The following is a 22022-nucleotide window of genomic DNA, read 5'->3' as shown; positions in this document are numbered from 1 at the left end:
CTATTCCTTGTCTGCAGACAGGGTTTCATTTATGATTTTATTTTACCAACTTGCAACAATTGTATCACTATAAGATCACGATTCCTTTCTTGGAATGCCCAGATCCTTTTATGGGTTCAGTGTTATGGCACCCTGTAAAGGGCCAAAATTAGATTATGGACCTTGTCTGGCAAATAGCAGCTTTATTATGATTTGATTTTACCAAACTGGACATACTTGTATCACACACGAGATCTTGGTTCTTTCTTGATCTGGCACAGATTCCATTATGGGTTCCAGCGTTTATGGCCCCTGAAAAGGGCCAAAATTGCTTTTTGACTTGTTCTGCACTAAAAAGCATGCTGCAGTTAGATTTTTATTTTAACCAAACTTGACACGCTGTATCACCACGAGATCTTGGTTACGTCTTGAACTGGCGAGATTTCTTATGATGGGGGTTCACGTTATGGCCCTGAAAGGGCCAAAAATTAGCTATTTTGACCTTCTTGCACAATAGAGCGTCAATTATGATTTGAATTTAATCAAAATTGCACAAAACTGGTGTCGCCATAAGTCTTTGTTCCTTTCTTGATCTGGCCAGATCCCTTAATGGGTTTCAGAGTTATGGCCCCTGAAAGGGCCAAAATTAGCTATTTTGACCTTGTCTGCACAATAGCAGCTTCATTTATGATTTGATTTTAACCAAACTTGCACACAACTTGTATCACCATGAGATCTTGCTTCCTTTCTTCAACTGGCCAGATTCCATGGGTTCCAGAGTTATGGCCCCTTAAAGGTCCAAAATTGGCTATTTTGGCATTTGCAGCCAAATAGAGACTTCATTTATGGTTTTATTTGATACAAACTTCCAAAATATCTTCAACAACAATAAATCTTGGATTCCATGACAAATCAGATCCAATCATAGGTTCCAGAGTTATTTTATATCTGATTACCTCCCCTGATTGTAATCAAAATGGATTTATATCAGTAAGTACTTAAGGACTTATTTGAAATTTCATTATTGTTATTAGTTGGACTGAGACAATCAGGGTAGATAACTATGGACTGATTTTATGTCAAATTACCTCCCTTTATTTCAAATTAAAATGGGTATATCTCCATAACTAATGAAGATACTGATCTGAAATTTCATTTATGACAACAGATTTATTTGGCAGATCCTTCTTTGTTTACTTACAATATTTTTTTTTTAATTACTTCCCTTTTACGTTACTATAAATAGCTTATTTTTAGTAACTTTTTTATTATTGGCCGTAGGGAAAAACCGAGACCACTTTTGTGTGGTACAACATGGATGGTACCTCCAATTTTTAGGTGTATTTTGACATATCTATACCTTGTAAGAATTTTTTTTCTTTTTGGTTAAATTTTTTTCCTTTTGTTGTTCCTGTGCTTCGGACTTTGATATTTTTTCTGAGGACCTTCTTGTCCTCAAGTGCAGTGATAACAGATGAGCGATATAGGGCCATCATGGCCCTCTTGTCATAACAATTGATAGCCGTGTTTACCCATATCAGACTTAGAAAAATAAATTAATATATTATTTATGTCTGCTCAGTTGACTTATTGTCTTAAATGATTAGTAACTTAGTTACTAATCATTCTATAAACTGATACTTTTGAAATGCTTGTAACAAGCATTTCAAAAGTATCAGTTTATAGAATGATTATCTTTGGTTTCATCCCTGTCATTGGAGATGGCATCTGTAGTTGATATGTAATCTTCTACTACATTTCTAGTAGACTTTGTGAAAATCTGGTAACAAAAGATATTAATTATGCTTTAAGAGTTATGAGTGACAGTAAAATCTGAAATGAAGCCAACCAAAGTATTTTAAACTAAAGTCATGTCAGATTAAAACTAAAATGTTTGCTTTATAACAACCCCTACACCTTTCCATATTAAGGGAAGGCAGAAGAATGTATTATTTTGTATGAAAAAATTATAACTAAGAATTGTTTTCATTGGTGCATTCAGATTAGCGTCATTTTTCTCATTGGTTCCTTTCATATATTTGTTGAAAATGTTTTCAGTGGTTTATTGGGCCTACATTATGTAGAATGATTTTTATTGATAGGTTATATTTTTGTTAAAACAGGAAACCGTGGTCACCCAGCTTCACTCAGTCCACAGTTTAAGCCAGGGGACCCTAGACTGAAGTATATAGCTAAACAACTTGATCCCAGAATACACTTTGCTCTTGTTTGTGGTGCCAGGGTAAGTTAAACCATTCTGACTTGCTCTTGTTTGTGGTATCAGCGTTAGTAGGGTTGATACATGGACACATCTTGACCTAAGGATACATTTTGCTTTTGTGGTGGTGCCAGCGTGAGTTAGAGTTTATACATTACAACATTTGCTCTTATCTGTTGTGCCAGAAAATATTAAACAGCTTGATGCAAGGATACACTTCGCATTTGTTTGTGGGGCCAGGGTAAGTAGGTCCTTTAAATTCAAATATATTGACCACAGGATACACCTTGCTCTTGTTTGTGGTGCCAGAGTGAGAATTCAAACATCTTGATTCCAGGATACACAAACATCTTGACCCCAGGTTTCACAAACATCTTGACCCCAGGTTGACCCCAGGTTTCACAAACATCTTGACCCCAGGTTTCACAAACATCTTGACCCCAGGTTCACAGACATCTTGACCCTAGGTTTCACAAACATCTTGACCCCAGGTTTCACAAACATCTTGACCCCAGGTTTCACAAACATCTTGACCCAAGGTTTCACAAACATCTTGACCCCAGGTTTCACAAACATCTTGATCCTAGGTTTCACAAACATCTTGACCCCAGGATTCACAAACATCTTGACCCCAGGATTCACAAACATCTTGACCCCAGGTTCACAAACATCTTGACCCCAGGTTCACAAACATCTTGACCCTAGGTTCACAAACATCTTGACCCCAGGTTTCACAAACATCTTGATCCTAGGTTTGACAAACATCTTGACCCCAGGATTCACAAACATCTTGACCCCAGTTTTCACAAACATCTTGACCCCAGGATTCACAAACATCTTGACCCTAGGTTCACAAACATCTTGACCCCAGGTTTCACAAACATCTTGACACCAGGTTTCACAAACATTTTGACCCAAGGTTTCACAAACATCTTGAACCCAGGATTCACAAACATCTTGAACCCAGGATACACAAACATTTTGACCCCAGTTTTCACAAACATCTTGACACCAGGTTTCACAAACATTTTGACCCAAGGTTTCACAAACATCTTGAACCCAGGATTCACAAACATCTTGACCCCAGGTTTCACAAACATCTTGACCCCAGGTTTCACAAACATCTTGACACCAGGTTTCACAAACATTTTGACCCAAGGTTTCACAAACATCTTGAACCCAGGATTCACAAACATCTTGATCCTAGGTTTCAGTTTGCTCTTGTTTGATTCACCTGGGTAAGTAGGATAGCTGTATGTGCACAGTTCCAGGTTGATTAATCAGAACTGAAAGTAAGCCTGATCATCAATTAGCATGATCATTAGTTAACTACAGTAAAATTAGATATATCTCTTGTTAATTAAATTGGAAATAACAGCGATATTTGTATGGAAGAGCATACATGTTATTGACCTTATAACTGTAAGTTTTGAGTTACAGACTTAGAATTTCGAGATACAAAACTCAAAACTTTAGGATACCTGATTCGAAATTTTCAAGTTACTATGTCGACATTTCAAGCTACAGTCATCTCATAAATTCAAGTTAGTAAGATACTAACTCGAAATTTCAAGTCATGTTAATCAAAACTTTAACTTTATAACATTCCTCTTTATCTACAAAATTTGAATGTCTATTAAGAGAAGATGTAGTGCGCACAAGATAAGATGCCAAGGGCTCAAGATAAGATGTTGTGCGCTCGAGATAAGATGTTGTGCACACGAGGTTAGATGTCGAGCGCTCAAGATAAGATGACGTGTGCTCGAGATAGATGTCGTGCACTCGGGATAAGATGTTGAGCGCTCGAGATAAGATGTTGAGCACTCGAGATGAGATGTCATGCGCACGAGATAATTAAAACCTTAAAAAAATAAATACATGTCCTAAACACCCAGAATGTGGGCAAGTAGCTTTAAAGGAGTGCTAAATATACATTGAAGTGGACTTTTTTTATATTTTACAAAAGCTGATCAGTTTCCTATTTCAGTGTATATTTCAGTTTCCAGCTCAACAGAGAATTACACTTTTTTGCATTTGTATATATTGTTGACATGTAACTAATGTAAACACTTTAAATTAATGGGAGCTTTCAAAAACTTTCAAGATGCTGCTCTGATTTGTTTTACTTAATTTTTCCATTTTGATAATAAATAATGTTTTTGCAACCCTGGAACATTAATACTTTTGTATATACCATGCATAAATTTATAAAAAAATTGTCTTTTCTTCTTGAAGCTTTGAATTAAGGAGGAATATTACCGGTAGTTAAAATGTGTTTAATATTTTCATGTGAATATAATGCGCTACCAGTGTTAGCTAAGGTTATAAGAAGTAATTTTTGGCTCCTCTTAAAGGGCAATGTGCCCGAACTATTAATGTTATTGAATTGACAGTAACTGTTGACATTCCAGAGGTCACAATTTTGACCTAATCTTAATGAAACTTGATCAAAGTGTTGACCTGAATAAAAACTTTCATTTTCTATACTGGCTTATCTTGAGCCAATCTTATAAAAAAAAACTTGTTAATTCTGTTGAAGCCACATTTTTGTACCTGCATGATGTTTATAAAACTTTATCAGAATAGTTGTCTTCAAAAAATCAAGGCAAGGTGATCTGTGGCCAGAAACTGAATCACTGGGTCAGATAATATAACAACCTTTTGACCACTCAGTAGAGGTCACATTCTCTACCTCAGATCTTCATGAAAGTTGGTAAAAATCTTTGTCTTAAGTAAATCTAGATCAAGTCTGTAACTGGGTCATCTAGGAACTGAAACTAGGTGACTATGCTAACTCTTACAAAAATCATTGTGTACACTCCTGAGGCCACATTTTTCTACCTCATCTACACGAAATGTCGTTAGATTGTTCAGTTGTTCAGTCTATGAAAACGAGACAACGTAAGGAACTGGGTCATACTGGGTTGTAAACTAAGTTATTAGATCAAAGCATAGAAAACCCTGCTTACACTACAGAGGCCACATTTTACACCTTTATAATCTTCTTGAAACTGTCAAAATGTTTGTCTCTATGAAATCTAGGTTAAATTGAAATCTTGTCATCTGAGGTAAAAAGTATGGAAACATGTATATGCACGAGGGTTATAAAACCTTTTCAGAATGTTTATCTTTATAAAGTACAGGTCAAATACGAAACTTGGTCATCTGTGGTCATAAAGTAAGACAAGAAAAAATAGGTTTTCACTCAGGAGGTCATATTTTCTCCCTGATTTATGTAAAACATGGTGTAAATGTTTGTATTATTGAGATCAGATTCTGAGTCCTAAACTAATACAGAGTCATAAACCAGAATGTCTTAAGTTGAGGGAAAACACCTTGTCGGTAAGACCAAAGAAGAGAAGCTTATAATAAGTGCACTGTCTATCCAATGGACTTATATCGCAGCTTTCAGTGAAACCTTGCACAGTTAATGTTTATGATGAGTTGTGCCACAAGAGTGCTGTCAGAGGTCAAGGTCAGAGGTGAGGACATTAACACTAACCTATACCTTATGCTAAGCCTTTATTAGGTGTGCCATTTTTGGGGCATGCATGTTTCACAAACACATTTCTAGTTTCTATATTTTGCAGTCTTGCCCAGCTATCAATGTTTACTCTGGGGAGAACATTGACAGAGCGCTAGACGGAGCAACTCGCAGTTTCTGTGCACAAGAAGTGTCCATGTTTACCGAGGTAGATCAAATCTGGCTGTCGAGAATTTTCCAGTGGTATTCTCAAGACTTTGGTCATACAGACATAGACGTCATGAGGTAAGTTGAAAGTAGTTCTTTTGTCATTTGTTTTGCAGTCATGAGTAAGATAATTTGATATCTCAAAGTCATTTGTCATGAAATGAGTCTAAACTGAAGAAATTTTAATGTCCATCAAAATTTCTTAAAAAACATATGGCATGATATGGGCCATTCTGCAAGTTAACCTGTGTTATAATGGCGTAATAAATTATTTAAAGGTGGTGGATTAGATTTAGGTCAAGTTAAGAATTTGGTCGAAACTTTAATATCTTATCATTTATTCTTATTTTTGTTCATTTAATGCTTAATAAAAGCTGGATTTTCACTAGTGGTATTTTGAAATTTCTTTTTCTTGTCCTGGTTGCCTGACCAAGATAAAGTATTTTAGTTTAAGTATAGATCTGCGAAGGAAGGACTTCGATTAAGGAATGATAGAAATGTAAGACCTGTTGTATTATATATGTTAAAGATTTTCATTAACAACTATGATGATTGAAGTGCTGTTATAAGTCTGTTACATTGTGTCAACATTTAGTTTTCTTGAGATATCAGGTATTGAGATTGGTTTATTTTCGTCAGGTGACATCAAGTTAACAAGGTTATATCATATACGTTTCAGTAAAACACTTAAAAACACGAATTAGTGTCACCCTTGTGCCTTCCTGTCTGGAACAAATTAAACATTTAACCTATCCTTAAACAAATGTTTCATGCAGCTATATTTCAAACCGAACATGTTTCAGACATTTTGTCCTACTACCCATCCAATTTTATACTCCATATTGGAACAATATTATGTTGCATAAAAAATTTCCGTGTGTTTTCTAGATATGTTTTTAATTTCTAGAAACTTTTTTTTTTCACAGACCTTTTAAAAGCTTATCATCAAACCTCTGTATTTCAGGTGGATAGTACCGTACCTTGAAAAACATGTGCAAGATCGAGCAGAGATTCTTTTGTTTAAATTGGATAAAATAAAACCTATAGACATCAGGTATAATGAGTATGACTGGAACTTGAATGGACTCAAACCGAAGTACGACCCTACAGAAATTCATCCAAACGACTTGATGGAAATGGAGAACAAATAGAAGTTAAATACCTTACAGAATTGTGGACTTTATGAAATTTAAGAAGTATTCACATCAGGCAGATTGCATGTTGGAGTACTATTCATGGATTTTATATGCATCTATATAAAAAAGTTATTTCCATTCTTTATTTCATGCTTCGTTCTGGCATTTTTGCATTCAGTTGTTGCTACCTCATTTTACCTTTGTTTTTTGGGGATGTTAGAATTGTAACAGTTAAATTTAGATGGGTCTTGAGTTAACAAGAGGTCACATGTATAGACAGTTACTGTGAAATAGTTGCTTGTAACAGTTTAGGACTGGTCCCCTTGAACTTGTTGACTGCATCAGTTTTCTGTGAAATTACGTTACAAAAGAGAAAAATAATAAAGTTTACTTTGAATTCATGTCTTCACGAAATAGCCATCCGTCACAAAATTGTGTGCAGAGAAAATTAACTGGTGTCACAGAATGCATAAAGCTTTATCACTGACATTCTTTTATTACTTTATGCCAGTTCACATGAAGACGATCATTTATTCTGTTATAATGTGTACGATGATATTCAATCTAGATATTACGAACAAAGCATTAAAAGTTGTCAATTTGCAATTAGAAGTACCTTTCATGCCATATATCATTTGTTGAAAAATCATTGCTAGTTCAAGCTTTTGTCACTGTTTTTAAACTTGTTTGATTTTAATATTTTTAGTTAAAGGTAAGTTTGTTAGTATCTAACTGCAGGTTCAGGTATATGTATAAATTAGAGAATTAGTTATATGGTGCAGTAAATGCTATATGTCAAAATTCAACAAAGATGGTCTGTAGCATTCTGGCATGGACATCTCTCAGTTTATATTGTTTTGCTTGACCCACTTTATGGGCTGCTAGTGCTAAAAGTAGTAAAACCTTTAACAAATTTTTTCTCAGTTAAAATAGAAATACCTTAAAATAACTTCTTCTCATTAACCACTTGATGGATCTTCACCAAACTTGATCTGTAGCATCTTCAGATGGATCTCAATCAAATTTGGGAAAGTGGTTGAACTTGGCCCCTTTTTAAAAGTAGAAAATATCTTTAACCATCTACTTCTTATGAAGAAATTATGAATGTTGAAATTGTTCCGTGTGGTGTCCAGAGGTAAAATTAGAAAAAAAAATTTAAACAACCTCTTCTCATGAACCAACTGATGGATATTCTCCAAGTTTCGTCCATAGCATACTTGTATGAACCTTCCCCAAGTTTGTTCCAATGGTTATGCATAGGGGCTGCAAGAGCCATAAATAGAAGAAAAAAACTTAAATAACTTCTTACAAACCAGTTTGATGGATCTTTGCCACACATGATCTAAACTTGTTTAGATCTCTCAGATTTTTTCAAATAGATGTTATGTTCAGTTTATCATATTTAGTGGCATTATGCTTTGTTATGTTGGCCTTGTTGTTTGTTGTGATCTGTTGTTGAAATTATTGTTTGTTCAATTGAGTATGTTGAGTTCAAACAGATTTATTTAGACTTTTGATAGAACTGGGTTTTTTATTTTCTCTAGCTGTTTTATGTGTGTATATTTGAGGATTCTGAGTTGAAAAATTGATTAAGAATATAATTATGTATAGTTAGAGTAGAAGAAGTGTTCATGTAGCGGACTTGCCAGTTATAGAAGTATTATTGTATTCATTTTATTTTTTGTTTGTTTTGATATTGAACGAGAGTAGTGTTTCATTATTAAACACAAACAAAGCAGACATACTTTTCAGCAGCATGCTAAGTTTGTGTAATTGAATGGTGCCAGTTTCTTTTGTAAAATTAGTGTATATGTGACAAGAAATTTGAGCCGCACCACGAGAAAACCAACATAATGTGTTTGCGACCAGCATGGATCCAGACAAGCCTGCACATCCACGCAGTCTTGTCAGGATCCATGCTGTTCGCTTTCAAACCCTATTGCAATTAGAGAAACTGTTAGCGAACAGCATGGATCCTGACCAGATTGTGCAGATGCGCAGGCTGGTCTGGATCCATGCTGGTTGCAAATGCACTATGTTGGTTTTCTCATGGTGCGCTCAAATTTATTGTTTTGTTGAGTGTTTGAAGTGAAGTGTGTTATCTAATTTTTCTTGACATGTTAAAGACCTTAAGTATCTAAGTTTTCAGCTGGAATATATTCCAGAGGGGTGGGGGTGATCTTGGGAGACTCAATTTTATGTGGTTGGGATAAAACAAAGTAAATATCATTTGATTCAAAGCACCTGTGTATGTGGTCTGTCTTTCACTAAATTTTCTGGTAACAGCATTAAAGGTTTCTGTTTTTGTATGTCATATAATTGCTCATCAAGAAATCTTTTGTAAATTTGGTAGTCAGTATAGACAAAGCATTTGTGTTTGTACCATAAAATTATATTCCTAAAAATTACTCTCTTTTCTTGATTGCTGTATTTTGCCAGTTCTGAAAATTTGATATTTTACTGTTTTCATTTATGTAAATGCATCCTGTGGCTTGTATTTTTTTTTTTCAAAAAAACATTTTATGTTAGAAACTTTGACAATAGAGAGGCTAATATTTTAGTATACAGTTTAACCTGTGCATGTGGCCAGCTGTCATTGAACTTCCTCGACCACTTTTATTCTTAAAATTACTTGTACTAAACAGTCACCTGTCGTATGTCCAGCTGGCTTATGGAAGGTTGGTGATTCAACCTAGGTGCATGACACTGCCTGAGATAATGGCAGAAAGTTTTCCGCACCATCAAAAGCTGGAAAGTTGCCATAGGACCCATAATTTTGTAAGGGTGATGTTAAACCAAATTTAAAAATATTTTCATTTTCCTACTTGCTACAATTTTGATTGAAAATATCTCTTTTATTTTACATATCTTACTATTTTCATAAAATTTTACTACAAGGCCCTTTTTGTTTGTTTGTTTGTTATAGGTTTTAGTATTGTTTTCAACAGTACTTTAGTTTTGTAATAACAAGCAGTTAACCTAGCCAGTGCTCCTATATTCTGTACTAGTATTTACCTTTACTCCCAAAGTAACTGCCAACTTCTCCACGTGAATCAGAGGTGGAAGAGTTTCAAACTTAAACTATGGAGGTTAACAAGATTTTCCTTTGATCTGGCCTGCTGACCTGTTTTTTGATCCTAACTGACACAGTGTCAAACTTTACCTAGAGATCATCTATACAAACATTCTGACCAAGATTCATAAAGGTTGGGTTACAACTGTGGCCTCTAGAGTGTTAACAAGCTTTTCCTTTGATTTGAGCAGGTGACCTAGTTTTTGATCCCACATGACCCAGATTCGAACTTGACCTAGAGGACATAAAGACAAACACTTTAAACAATTCTCATGAATTTCCAACTTAAACTGTGGACTCTTGAGTGTTTACAAGATTTTCCTTTGATCTGGCTTACTGACTTAGTTTTTGACCATACATGATAGTTTTTGACTATACATGATCCAGTTTCGAACCTGACCAAGAGATCTTCAAGACAAACTTTCTGACAAAGTTTTGTAAGATTGGGTCACAGATGTGGCCTCTAGAGTGTTAACAAGGTAAATGTTGACGGATGACGCATGTCGCATGATGAACGCAGCCGGACAATGACTGGTCACAATAGCTTACCTTGAGCACTTCGTGCTCTGGTGAGCTAAAAAGTGGAATTCGCTGACTGGGCACATATAGTTTTAAAAAATACTCATGTTGAATTAATAAAATATTAGAACCTCACTGGAATATTATCCCACCATAAGATGAAGATACATGAGGGCCATGAAGGCCCTGTATCGCTCACCTGACCTATTGACCTAAAGATCATCAAGATTAACATTCTGACCAAGTTTTCATTAAGATATGGTCATAAATGTGGTCTCTAAAGTGTTAACTAGCTTTTCCTTTGATTTGACCCGGTGACCTGGTTTTTGAAGTGACATGACCCAGATTCGAACTAGACCTAAAGATCATCAAGTTTAACATTCTGACTAAGTTTCATGAAGATACAGTCATAAATGTGGCATCTAGAGTGTTAACAAGCTTTTCCCTTGATTTGACCTAGTTTTTGATCCCACCTGACCCAGATTTGAACTTGACCAATAGATCATCAAGGTAACATTCTGACCAAGTTTCATTAAGATATGGTCATACATGTGGCCTCTACAGTGTTAACAAGCTTTTCCTTTGATTTGACCCGGTGACCTGGTTTTTGACCCCAGATGACCCAATATCAAACTCGTCCAAAATTTACTGAGGGTATCATTCTGACTAAGTTTCATTAAGATTGGACCAAAATTGTGACCTCTAGAGTGTTAACATGCTTTTCCTTTGATTTGACCTGGTGACCTAGTTTTTGACCCCAGATGACCCAATATCGAACTCTTCCAAGATTATTTTGAGGGTAACATTCTGATTAAGTTTCATTAAGATCGGGCCAAAATTGTGACCTCTGGAGTGTTAAAAAGCTTTTCCTTTGATCTGACCTAGTGACCTAGTTTTTGAACCAAGATGACTCAATATTAAACTCTTCCAAGACTTTATTGAGAGTAACATTCTGACTAAGTTTCACTAAGATCGGGTCAAAATTGTGACCTCTAGAGTGTTAATAAGCTTTATCTTAGATTTGACCTGATGACCTAGTTTTTGACCCCATATGACCCAATATCAAACTCGTCCAAGATTTTATTGAGGGTAACATTCTGACCAAATTTCATTAAGATTGGGCCAAAATTGTGACCTCTAGAGTGTTAACAGTCAAATTGTTGACAACGGACAACTGACAGACAGATGGACACTGAGCGATCACAAAAGCTCACCTTTGAGCACTTCGTGCTCAGATGAGCTAAAAATGCGCACCACCTTTTGTTGCCAAGAAATATCCTGCTAGAATGGCGCTATAGTTCATTAAAGTTGAACAATCAAAGGGCAGTAACTCAGTGATAATCATTCGACCAAAACATGAAGATAATATGCAACTTCCGATGAAGTTTCTATGGATACCAGTCCAGGACAAAAAAATGGTACTATAGTGTACTAAAGTTGAATTATCAAAGGGCAGTAACTCAGTGAATCAGCTGACTGGAACGCGCATTTCCTCTTGGCAGTGAAGCTTCCTATGAAGCTACTATAAATTCCAGCCAGTGGTTGCTGAGGAATACTCTGGACAAGAAATGGTACTATAGTAAACTAAGTTGAATTACCAGAGGGCAATAAGTCAGTGAAAAATCATCTGGCTGGAAGTTGGAACATCAAGAAATATGCACATTTCCTCTTCGGAGTATATCTTCGATAAAAGATTGATGAATTCCAGGAAATGGAACTTTTGTATACTATGTTATGTAATCAAAGGACAATAACTTTGAAAAATCATCCGACCAGAATATGAAGATAATATGTGCATCTGATATAGCAATAATATCAAACAAGAGATTTAAAGAAACAAAACTTTTTAGTTGATGAAAAATGCCTGAAATAAAACACTTGAGACACCAGGTCTGTATGAACAAGTGACCGAGTATAGCCGTGGCAATACATAAGTCCCATACCGGTGAAATTTTTTTTTACTTGACTTTCAATAATGACTTTGACATATGGCCGACAACAATGGGTCATGTGCGCGACATATAGCATAATCATGGGGAACATTTCTGTGTAGTACTAAAAATATCCTTTGATGCAATTAATGTAGCAGAAACAAATTTTTACTTGATCTTGAACAGTGACCTTGACCTTTAACCGACAAGCATAGATCAAGCATTGACACACTGTCTCATCATGGGGAACATTTTTGTGTAGCACTAGATAATGCATCAGCAGCAACAAATTTTTCTTGACCTTCAATAGTGACACTGACCTTTGACCTATAAGCATAAGTCAAGTACATGCATATCTACTTATTGCGCTCTAATAGGCGTCATTCCTATAATCCACTCCGGTGTTCCAGCCCGCCCGCTTAGCTCAGTAGGTAGAGCGTCGGTCTACGGATTGCGGGGTCGTGAGTTCGAACCTCGGGCGGGGCGTATGTTCTCCATGACTATTTGATAAACAACATTGTGTCTGAAATCATTAGTCCTCCACCTCTGATTCATGTGGGGAAGTTGGCAGTTACTTGCGGAGAACAGGTTTGTACTAGTACAGAATCCAGGAACACTGGTTAGGTTAACTGCCCGCCGTTACATGACTGAAATACTGTTGAAAAACGGTGTTAAACCCAAAACAAACAAACAAACAAACTCCGGTGTTCCACCTGTAGGGGACTATAAAAACCTACTGTTCTATTTATCGTCTGATTTAATATCATTTTTTTAAAATAAAATTTCCCAACAACTAGAGTAATTAGCAGCTGATATCCAGGTATGTGTTACTTCTATAAGTAAGCTTAGTATAACATGCTTAATATTACCTTTAAACTTCATTTTTTACGATATTTTAAGTTTTTTGTTTTTCATCACGTTATGTCTTACGGATCATAGTACATGTTCATTTAGCAAAACGGAAATGCACAACTTCACACAATAAATACATTAAGGTCTAGAGGTCCGGGCTAAGGGTGTAATTAACGACATATCGAAATTCACTGTATCACGATACATTATATATATATATAGTCTGGCGATAAGAGTATGGTATCATAGGTCTGTTTTACGATACAGTGAAAAGTAGAGATCGACATTGAATGAAAACTTCCATACAATCACTGTTGAAGATAGCAACTAAACAAATGTATCATTTATTACAGTTTCTTTAACTTTAAAGCAAAATTTCAAGTACTTTCCAAGAGAAGGAACATTATTTTTTTTTTAATTTTGTCACATGATATGTATTCACAGTATTGTATTGTGAGACTAAGCATATCGCTACAACTCTAGTCTGGGCATCAATTTACAACATGTACATGAACTATTAATTTATTATGTACTGTATTACTGTGTATAAGGTAATTGCTGGTAAAAGTTATGATTTCTTGTCATAAAGCAGAACGTTTTGGGACAGCGTGATAACATATATCTGACTGTCGCTGTCCCGTCACGTCCAAACTTAAGAAATCCCCAGTGAAATCTGTTGTGAATGTTTTCTGGTACATGTACAATGTATTTGTATAGATTACATCTCCTATAATGAATTTATGTTGACATTAAAGCATAAAATTGCATCACTGACATTTTTTTAATGTATATGTGTTTTCTTTCTGCAAGTTAGTGTCATTCGCGTCCGCTGCGTATTGAAACAGGTGTCGGGGTAAATATCTCCTCACACCTGTTTACATTATATTATACAGATTTATGTCTATATAGATTTATGTCTGTTATTTAAAATTATTAGTTAAATTCAACATGAATATATTAATGTTTAATTATTGTAGCAGTATGTCTGACCAGTATATATGACATTTTTTTTAATTTTTTAATGTCTTCGTTTTCCTAACATTAAAATGCTGATACGGGTAAGGCTTAGAGGGATAAAAAAATATCGTAACATAAAATAAGTCATCCCAATAAATCAAATGAGTATATTAAGCCTAGCCTAAAGTTGCCTTCATTTAATTTTTTTTTATCTTATAATCATAATTACATGTATGTTGCTCTCACTCGAAGGTCTGAGGCATATTGAATAGAAAATTTTAACAGCAATTAACGACTGTCACCATTATTTAAACCAATTCAACAATTCATGAGCACAATCCATGTCTTAAATACTAAAGAAAACATTGTTTATTATTTTATTTTTAATTCATCTGTCCAGAGATAAATGGAACTTGTCTAGATGTCTGGTACTGGAGTCTTGACCCCTAATCATTGCCTAAAAACAAAGTGCTAAGCCTATAAGAATAAACAGACCCGCAACTTGAAAGGCACATAGAGCAAATCTCGCAAACATCACATGGTAACTGAATGAAATCTCGTTCTTCCAATGTATGAAATTTTTTTAACAGAAGGATAAAAATTTGTCATGAAAAACTTTCTATTAGATTGTCATGATTGTTTGTTTATAATGATAATGGTGTTTTTTAATGTTGACTATACATATAATTATTATATATTGTTGTTAGTATTTTTTACACAGGGAAGGAAGGAATAAATTATGATTGGAAGTCTGGAAATTCAGAATTGGTCTTTTGAAAATTGGACCCGATTCAGTCAGCCGTTACCAGTGTATGAAACAGAAAGCAGAAGGATAAAAATTTGTATCGTGAAAAACTTTCTATTTTAAGATCGTTTGTTTATAATGTTAATGGTGTTTTTTTAATGTTGTTAGTATTTTCTACAAGATCACAGGGAAGAAATGAGTTTATGATTGGAAGTCTGAGAAATCAACAGTGCTCGTTTGAAAATTGGACCCGATTCGGTTTATTACGTGACGGCCGTACATGTATCACCAGTTTTAAATTAATAAGCGTCTATCAATTTGATCAGGAGTGATCAAGTCAGCATTAACCCTTCAAGATGATAACACTGGCTATCGCGGGGATACATGCCTGCGGGAGATGATCTCCTTTTGCGATTCTGTATATTTATAGTTATACTTCTTTGCTAAAAATCAATACACCCTAAAAATTATTAACCTTCATAAAATAGCTCTGAAAACATCATGAAATAAAAGCAGAAAAATCAATGGCTAACATTGTGTTTTGTACCCGCCTTCTGTCAATCTGTGTCCTGCTGAACATGAATGACGTAGAAATCTTCTTTTAATTTGATGCCAAACTTGTGAAGTATCCGAAGTTCTGCTAGTTAGTAGTACTAGTTGCAATTTGGAATACCCATTCTTACCAAGCAAACGTAAGGCCCGATTTAAATCTATACACAAGCCATAATGCTGCTTGATAGAAAAATAGATAACCTTTTCCTCAATAACATTCCATTCCAACTGCAATATTCCTTGATTTGAGACTTTTTGTACCCCCGACAACAAAGTTGTAAGGGGGGGTATACTGGTTTCAGGTTGTCTGTCTGTCTGTCTGTCTGTCCGTCTGGTCGTCTGTCCGTCTGTCCATAGACGCAATCTTGTGCGCACCATCTCTCCTTATCCCCTTGACAGAATTTAGTGAAACTTCACACAAGTGATCAGTACCAACAGTAGTTGTGCATGGGGCATGTTAGGTTCTTTTAGAAAAAGAATTTGCAGAGTTATGGGATTTTGTTTTTTTGTTACTATACTATATACATAGACACAATCTTGTGCGCACCATCTCTCCTCATTCCCTGGACACAGTTTAATGAAACTTCACACAAGAGATCAGTACCAACAGTAGTTGTGCATGGGGCATGTTAGGTTCTTTTAGAAAAAAAATTTGCAGAGTTATGGGACTTTGTTTTTTTTTTACTATAATATATACATAGACACAATCTTGTGCGCACCATCTCTCCTCATCCCCTTGACACAATTTAATGAAACTTCACACAAGTGATCAGTAACAACAGTAGTTGTGCATGGGGCATGTTAGGTTCTTTCAGAAAAAAAAATTCCAGAGTTATGGGACTTTGTTTTTTTGTTACTATACTATAGACATAGACACAATCTTGTGCGCACCATCTCTCCTCATCCCCTTGACACAATTTAATGAAACTTCACACAACTGATCAGTAACAACAGTAGTTGTGCATGGGGCATGTTAGGTTCTTTCAGCAAAAATTGCAGAGTTATGGGACTTTGTTTCTTGTTAACATACTATGTACATACAGTCTTCATATGCAATCTTGTGCGTGCCTAATCTACCAAACCCTTGCACACAATTTAATGAAACTTCACACAAGTGATCAGTACCAACCCTAGTTGTGCATGGGGCATGTTACATTCTTTTAGATAAATATTCTGCATAGTTATGGGACTTTGTTTTTTGTTACTATACTTTATACATACAGTCTATATACATACAGTCCACATAATTATGCAGTCTTGTGTGTGTCAGATTGCAATGTACTGTGTCAGTGCATTGGGGGGGGGGGGGTACATTCATCACCTTTAGTGATAGCTCTAGTTTAAACTGTTAAAGTGCAGAAATCTGTAATAATGCTATCGATGAGTCATTTTCTGCTTCTTCGAACGTGTCTGTTATAAAAACTATTTTGTGGTTATTGCAAAAACGGCAGGCATACGCTATATATTAGTGACACCTTGACATGGTCTCACGTTCCTATTAAAAGCTCGTTTTATGAAAACAAAATCACCGCATAAACAGATATGTCCTTTAGAAGTTGTTGTTGTTGTTTCATTCACAAAAACAAGATGGCGTCATAAACAACAATAATTATGGAAGTCCGGTAATACCTATTAAAACAAAAAATATCATTCGCCTAGATTTTCTTCTTTATTCTTATTAAAATGCACGAAAGTAGGATAATATACAAACTTCATCAAATGCATTTTTATGGTGTAATAACAATGAAAATGTGGATTATTTTGTCACAGTGTGTTGTTTGGTTTTGTCCAATGACATTCCGCGAAGTCAAATAGTTCTGTTATTGAACTAGTTTGATGGGTTTATTACTGTATAAAACAGGTTTACCATACAAGATATAAATACTTTATAAATCATCACGCAGTAACCACTAACCCTTCTTCTCATTAAACTATCCGTTTTACAAGAATTATTACGCTTCAATTTGATGTGTTATTCGGATTGTCTCCAATTTTCGATGTTCCGCGCGATGACACACTTTGAAACTGTTAGTGTTAACTAAGCGGCAGAGGCCGCAAGCGGCCCGCCGCAAAAATTGAATGATTAATCAGAACTATTTAAATTATTTCTTTTGCTGCCATATATGTTGTGATGTGTGTGTTTGCATATGTGTGTGCGTGCATGCGTATATGTGTGCGTGCGTGTGCGTGGAATGTGTATGCAACAGAAACATAAACTTTTTTGTATAGAACAGTCATGTATGTATAGATTCAGAAGATTGAGAAGATCGTTCTTTGATGTATTTGCCAATTTTGAAATGTGGTGTATGTCATCAGTTTTGATGATTATGTAATAATAACAATACGTATTATGGATGGTTTAAAGATAGTTTTCCTATATATTGCTGTCTTCAGATGGAAATATTTTCTTATGTTCAGCAGTTTTAGGAAAATGTGATGTGTAAATATGATACATTGAATTATAGCTTGCTCAAGCATCAGTTGCTAGAGCACCCAGTTTTGCTCAAGAAATTCATGTGTTTATTGATCCTATCCGTTATATTTCTTTGTTTGGATCACTTTGGATAACTAGATTCTTCTAATCCCCTTGCCACTATTTTTAAACAAGTTGTATAATTTTTTTTAGGAAAATCTTGATCTGTAAACATTTTCAGAAGTAATTTTAGTTCATACTTCTAACAAGCTTATTGAACTTTTTGTCATGTCAAGCATGCGTAGTATTTTGAAGTTTTAAGTTCACTTCTCTTTCACCACTGTAGGTTTGACAAGTAAAAGCATTAATGAGCCGCACCAGCAGAAAACCAACATAGTGTGTTTGCAACCAGCATGGATCCAGACTGTTCACTGGCAGTTTTTCTCTAATTGCAATAGGGTTTGAAAGACTGCGTGAATGCACAGGCTGGTCTTGATCCATGCTGGTCGCAAATGCACTTTGTTGGTTTTCTCATGATGCAGCTCATTTGGTGTTTACGGGCTGGCTGTAGGATATTCTTATTCAAGTGCCTGTCCATCATGTCCGTCCCAGTGTTCAGAGTGGCACCTCGAGTCTTCATCATTAAAATGGAAAGTCACCAGTTGACCTATAATGTTGGTTTGACTGAAAACATGATATCATAGCTGCTTATTTTTAGCTCACCTGTCACATAGTGACAAGGTGAGCTTTTGTGATCACGCAGCGTCCGTCGTCCGTGCGTCCGTCCGTAAACTTTTTCTTGTGACCACTCTAGAGGTCACAAGTTTTGTGGGATCTTTATGAAAGTTGGTCAGAATGTTCATCTTGATGATATCTAGGTCAGGTTCGAAACTGGGTCACTTGCCATCAAAAACTAGGTCACTAGGTCTAAAAATAGAAAAACTTGTGACCTCTCTAGAGGCCATATATTTCAAAAGATCTTCATGAAAATTGGTCAGAATGTTCACCTTGATGATATCTAGGTCAAGTTCGAAAGTTGGTCACGTGCCGTCAAAAACTAGGTCAGTAGGTCTAAAAATAGAAAAACCTTGTGACCTCTCTAGAGGCCATATATTTCACAAGATCTTCATGAAAATTGGTCAGAAGTTTCACCTTTATGATATCTAGGTCAAGTTCGAAACTGGGTCACGTTCCTTCAAAAACTAGGTCAATAGGTCAAATAATAGAAAAACCTTGTGACCTCTCTGAAGGCCATATTTTTCATGGGATCTGTATGAAAGTTGGTCTGAATGTTCATCTTGATGATATCTAGGTCAGTTTCGAAACTAGGTCACGTGCGGTCAAAAACTAGGTCAGTAGGTCTAAAAATAGAAAAACCTTGTGACCTCTCTAGAGGCCATATATTTCATGAGATCTTCATGAAAATTGGTCAGAATGTTCACCTTGATGATAGCTAGGTCAAGTTTGAAAGTGGGTCATGTGCCGTCAAAAACTAGGTCAGTAGGTCAAATAATAGAAAAACCTTGTGACCTCTCTAGAGGCTATATTTTTCATGGGATCTGTATGAAAGTTGGTCTGAATGTTCATCTTGATGATATCTAGGTCAAGTTCGAAAGTGGGTCACGTGCCGTCAAAAACTAGGTCAGTAGGTCAAATAATAGAAAAACCTTGTGACCTCTCTAAAGGCCATATTTTTCATGGGATCTGTATGAAAGTTGGTCTGAATGTTCATCTTGATGATATCTAGGTCAAGTTCGAAACAAGGTCATGTATGGTCAAAAACTAGGTCAGTAGGTCTAAAAATAGAAAAACCTTGTTACATCTCTAGAGGCCATATTTGTGAATGGATCTTCATGAAACTTGGTCAAAATGTTCATCTTGATGATATCTAGGTCAAGTTTGAAAGTAGGTCACGTGCCTTCAAAAAGTAGGTCAGTAGGTCAAATAATAAAAAAACGTTGTGACCTCTCTAGAGGCCATATTTTTCATGGGATCTGTATGAAAGTTGGTCTGAATGTTTATCAACTGGGTCATGAGGGAAGAGGTGAGCGATTCAGGACCATCATGGTCCTCTTGTTTATTATGTAGTTTTTAGGCATATATAGCTTCACTGTGTATTCTTGTGTATATTAGGCATATATTTGAGCTTCATGTATTGCTTTGTCAAGAAGATCCTATAGTGTTTGTGCTTCCAGATGTATAAAATTTTACGTATTGTGCTGTGCCATGAGAAAACCAACATAGTGGCTTTGCGACCAGCATGAATCCAGACCCGCCTGCACATCTGCGCAGTCTGGTCAGGATCCATGCTGTTCGCCAACAGTTTCTCTTAATTGCAATAGGCTTTGAAAGCGGACAGCATGGATCCTGACCAGACTGCACGGATGCGCAGGCTGGTCTGGATCCATGCTGGTTGCAAAGCCACTATGTTGGTTTTCCCATGGTGCGGCTAATATGTTGTCTCATGCTTTTGACACTTATACATGTATAAAAGGGTACATTTGTTACTTTCAAGATATTAAATTTAGCCAAATTTTTATCCGCTTTTTTATTCAAGGCTTTAAATTGTGAGGGTTTTTTTTAAATAATTTTCAGAGTAGCCTCTGTTTTGTTAGATGCTTCTATCTTTGAATTCTATCAGCAAGTCAGCATAATATCAAACTAAATACTGGATATGTATTTTGACAGAAACTGTGAAAACAACATCTGATGGTCAGAGGAATATTCCTTCAATTTGCTTAATGTAAAAAACACTGATGTCTGAATACAAGGCTACTTAATTGTGTTCTGTTGCTAATATATATATATCAACTTTATGTATATTATACTTATGTATATATATAACATTATCAAAGAAATGCTTACACTTTTTGCTCTGCTTTCTTCCAAGCTTGCGTGTTTTACATTATGTGTAGTTATGTTAATATAATTATACAATGGTTGTGTAGGTAATTTGTTTTGGTGTTTTTTATTTATCAAGCAATTTTATATGATAAAGCTATTTATGTTAATGTTGGTAGAGTTGAGTTAAATTGATACGTTATTATGTTGAAATCCTGAAGCTAGTCGAATATCTACATTGTAACCATTATAGATATACATATTTATAGTAACTTTTTTGTTTTCTGTTCTGCTAAAAATGTAAGCGTTTTTGAAAAACACATTTATTGGCATTATCAGGATTGGACTAATCCTGACATTAAATGAGCCGTGCCATGGAAAAACCAACATAGTGGGTTTGCGACCAGCATGGATCCAGACCAGCCTGCGCATCCGCGCAGTCTGGTCAGGATCCATGCTGTTTGCTAATAGTTTCTCCAATTCCAATAGGCTTTAAAAGTGAACAGCATGGAGCCTGACCAGACTGCGCGGATGCGCAGGCTGGTCTGGATCCATGCTGGTCGCATACCTACTATGTTGGTTTTCTCATGGTGCGGCTCAAATATGAATGTTAACAATGTCTGTTATATTATCTGCAAATTTAAAATTATATGACTTGCAAAAGGTCAAGGTGTTTTAGATGTTCTATACAGTAAAATTTGAATATTGCAAACTTGGGTGTAGCAATACTTTGGATATAAAGAAAGGTTTTCTTTTTTAGTTTTCTACATAAAACTCAATGGATATAGCAAACTGTATTATAGCAGTGGCTTGGTAATATAGGACACATTTAACAATCCAGAAATAACAATTTAACAAATTATTTGTGACTTTGATGGTATAGACCATAGTATGTGCAGAGATGACAGCAGGCTCAACTGTTTGAAACCCTTCCACATTATTATACTAGCTCATACAAAAGCTAAGGTTTAAAATAGGTTATTATACTATATAATATTTGCAAATTTAAGTTGGTTCAGATATAGACTTATTCGAATTAGTTCAAATAATCAAACTAAATAAAATGTAATTGATAACAATTTAGTCGAAAAAGAACAGTCTTGGTAAATGCATGT

General features: G+C 35.5%; 1 protein-coding gene across 1 annotated transcript in view; it reads left to right on the top strand.

Moving 5' to 3' along the window:
• Positions 1-21669, top strand: part of LOC123537321 (uncharacterized) — a 47238-nt gene extending 25569 nt beyond the window's left edge. The window contains exons 4-6 of the mRNA XM_045320997.2: positions 2103-2221; positions 5788-5966; positions 6853-21669. Of these exons, the coding sequence (XP_045176932.2) occupies positions 2103-2221; positions 5788-5966; positions 6853-7039 (485 nt within the window). The 3' untranslated portion in view covers positions 7040-21669. The remainder of the gene's footprint in view (positions 1-2102; positions 2222-5787; positions 5967-6852) is intronic.
• Positions 21670-22022: the final 353 nt, after the last annotated feature.

Source organism: Mercenaria mercenaria, chromosome 17, assembly GCF_021730395.1.
Source record: "Mercenaria mercenaria strain notata chromosome 17, MADL_Memer_1, whole genome shotgun sequence".
Taxonomy (NCBI): Eukaryota; Metazoa; Mollusca; class Bivalvia; order Venerida; family Veneridae; genus Mercenaria; species Mercenaria mercenaria.
This window is presented reverse-complemented; position numbering and strand designations above follow the sequence as displayed.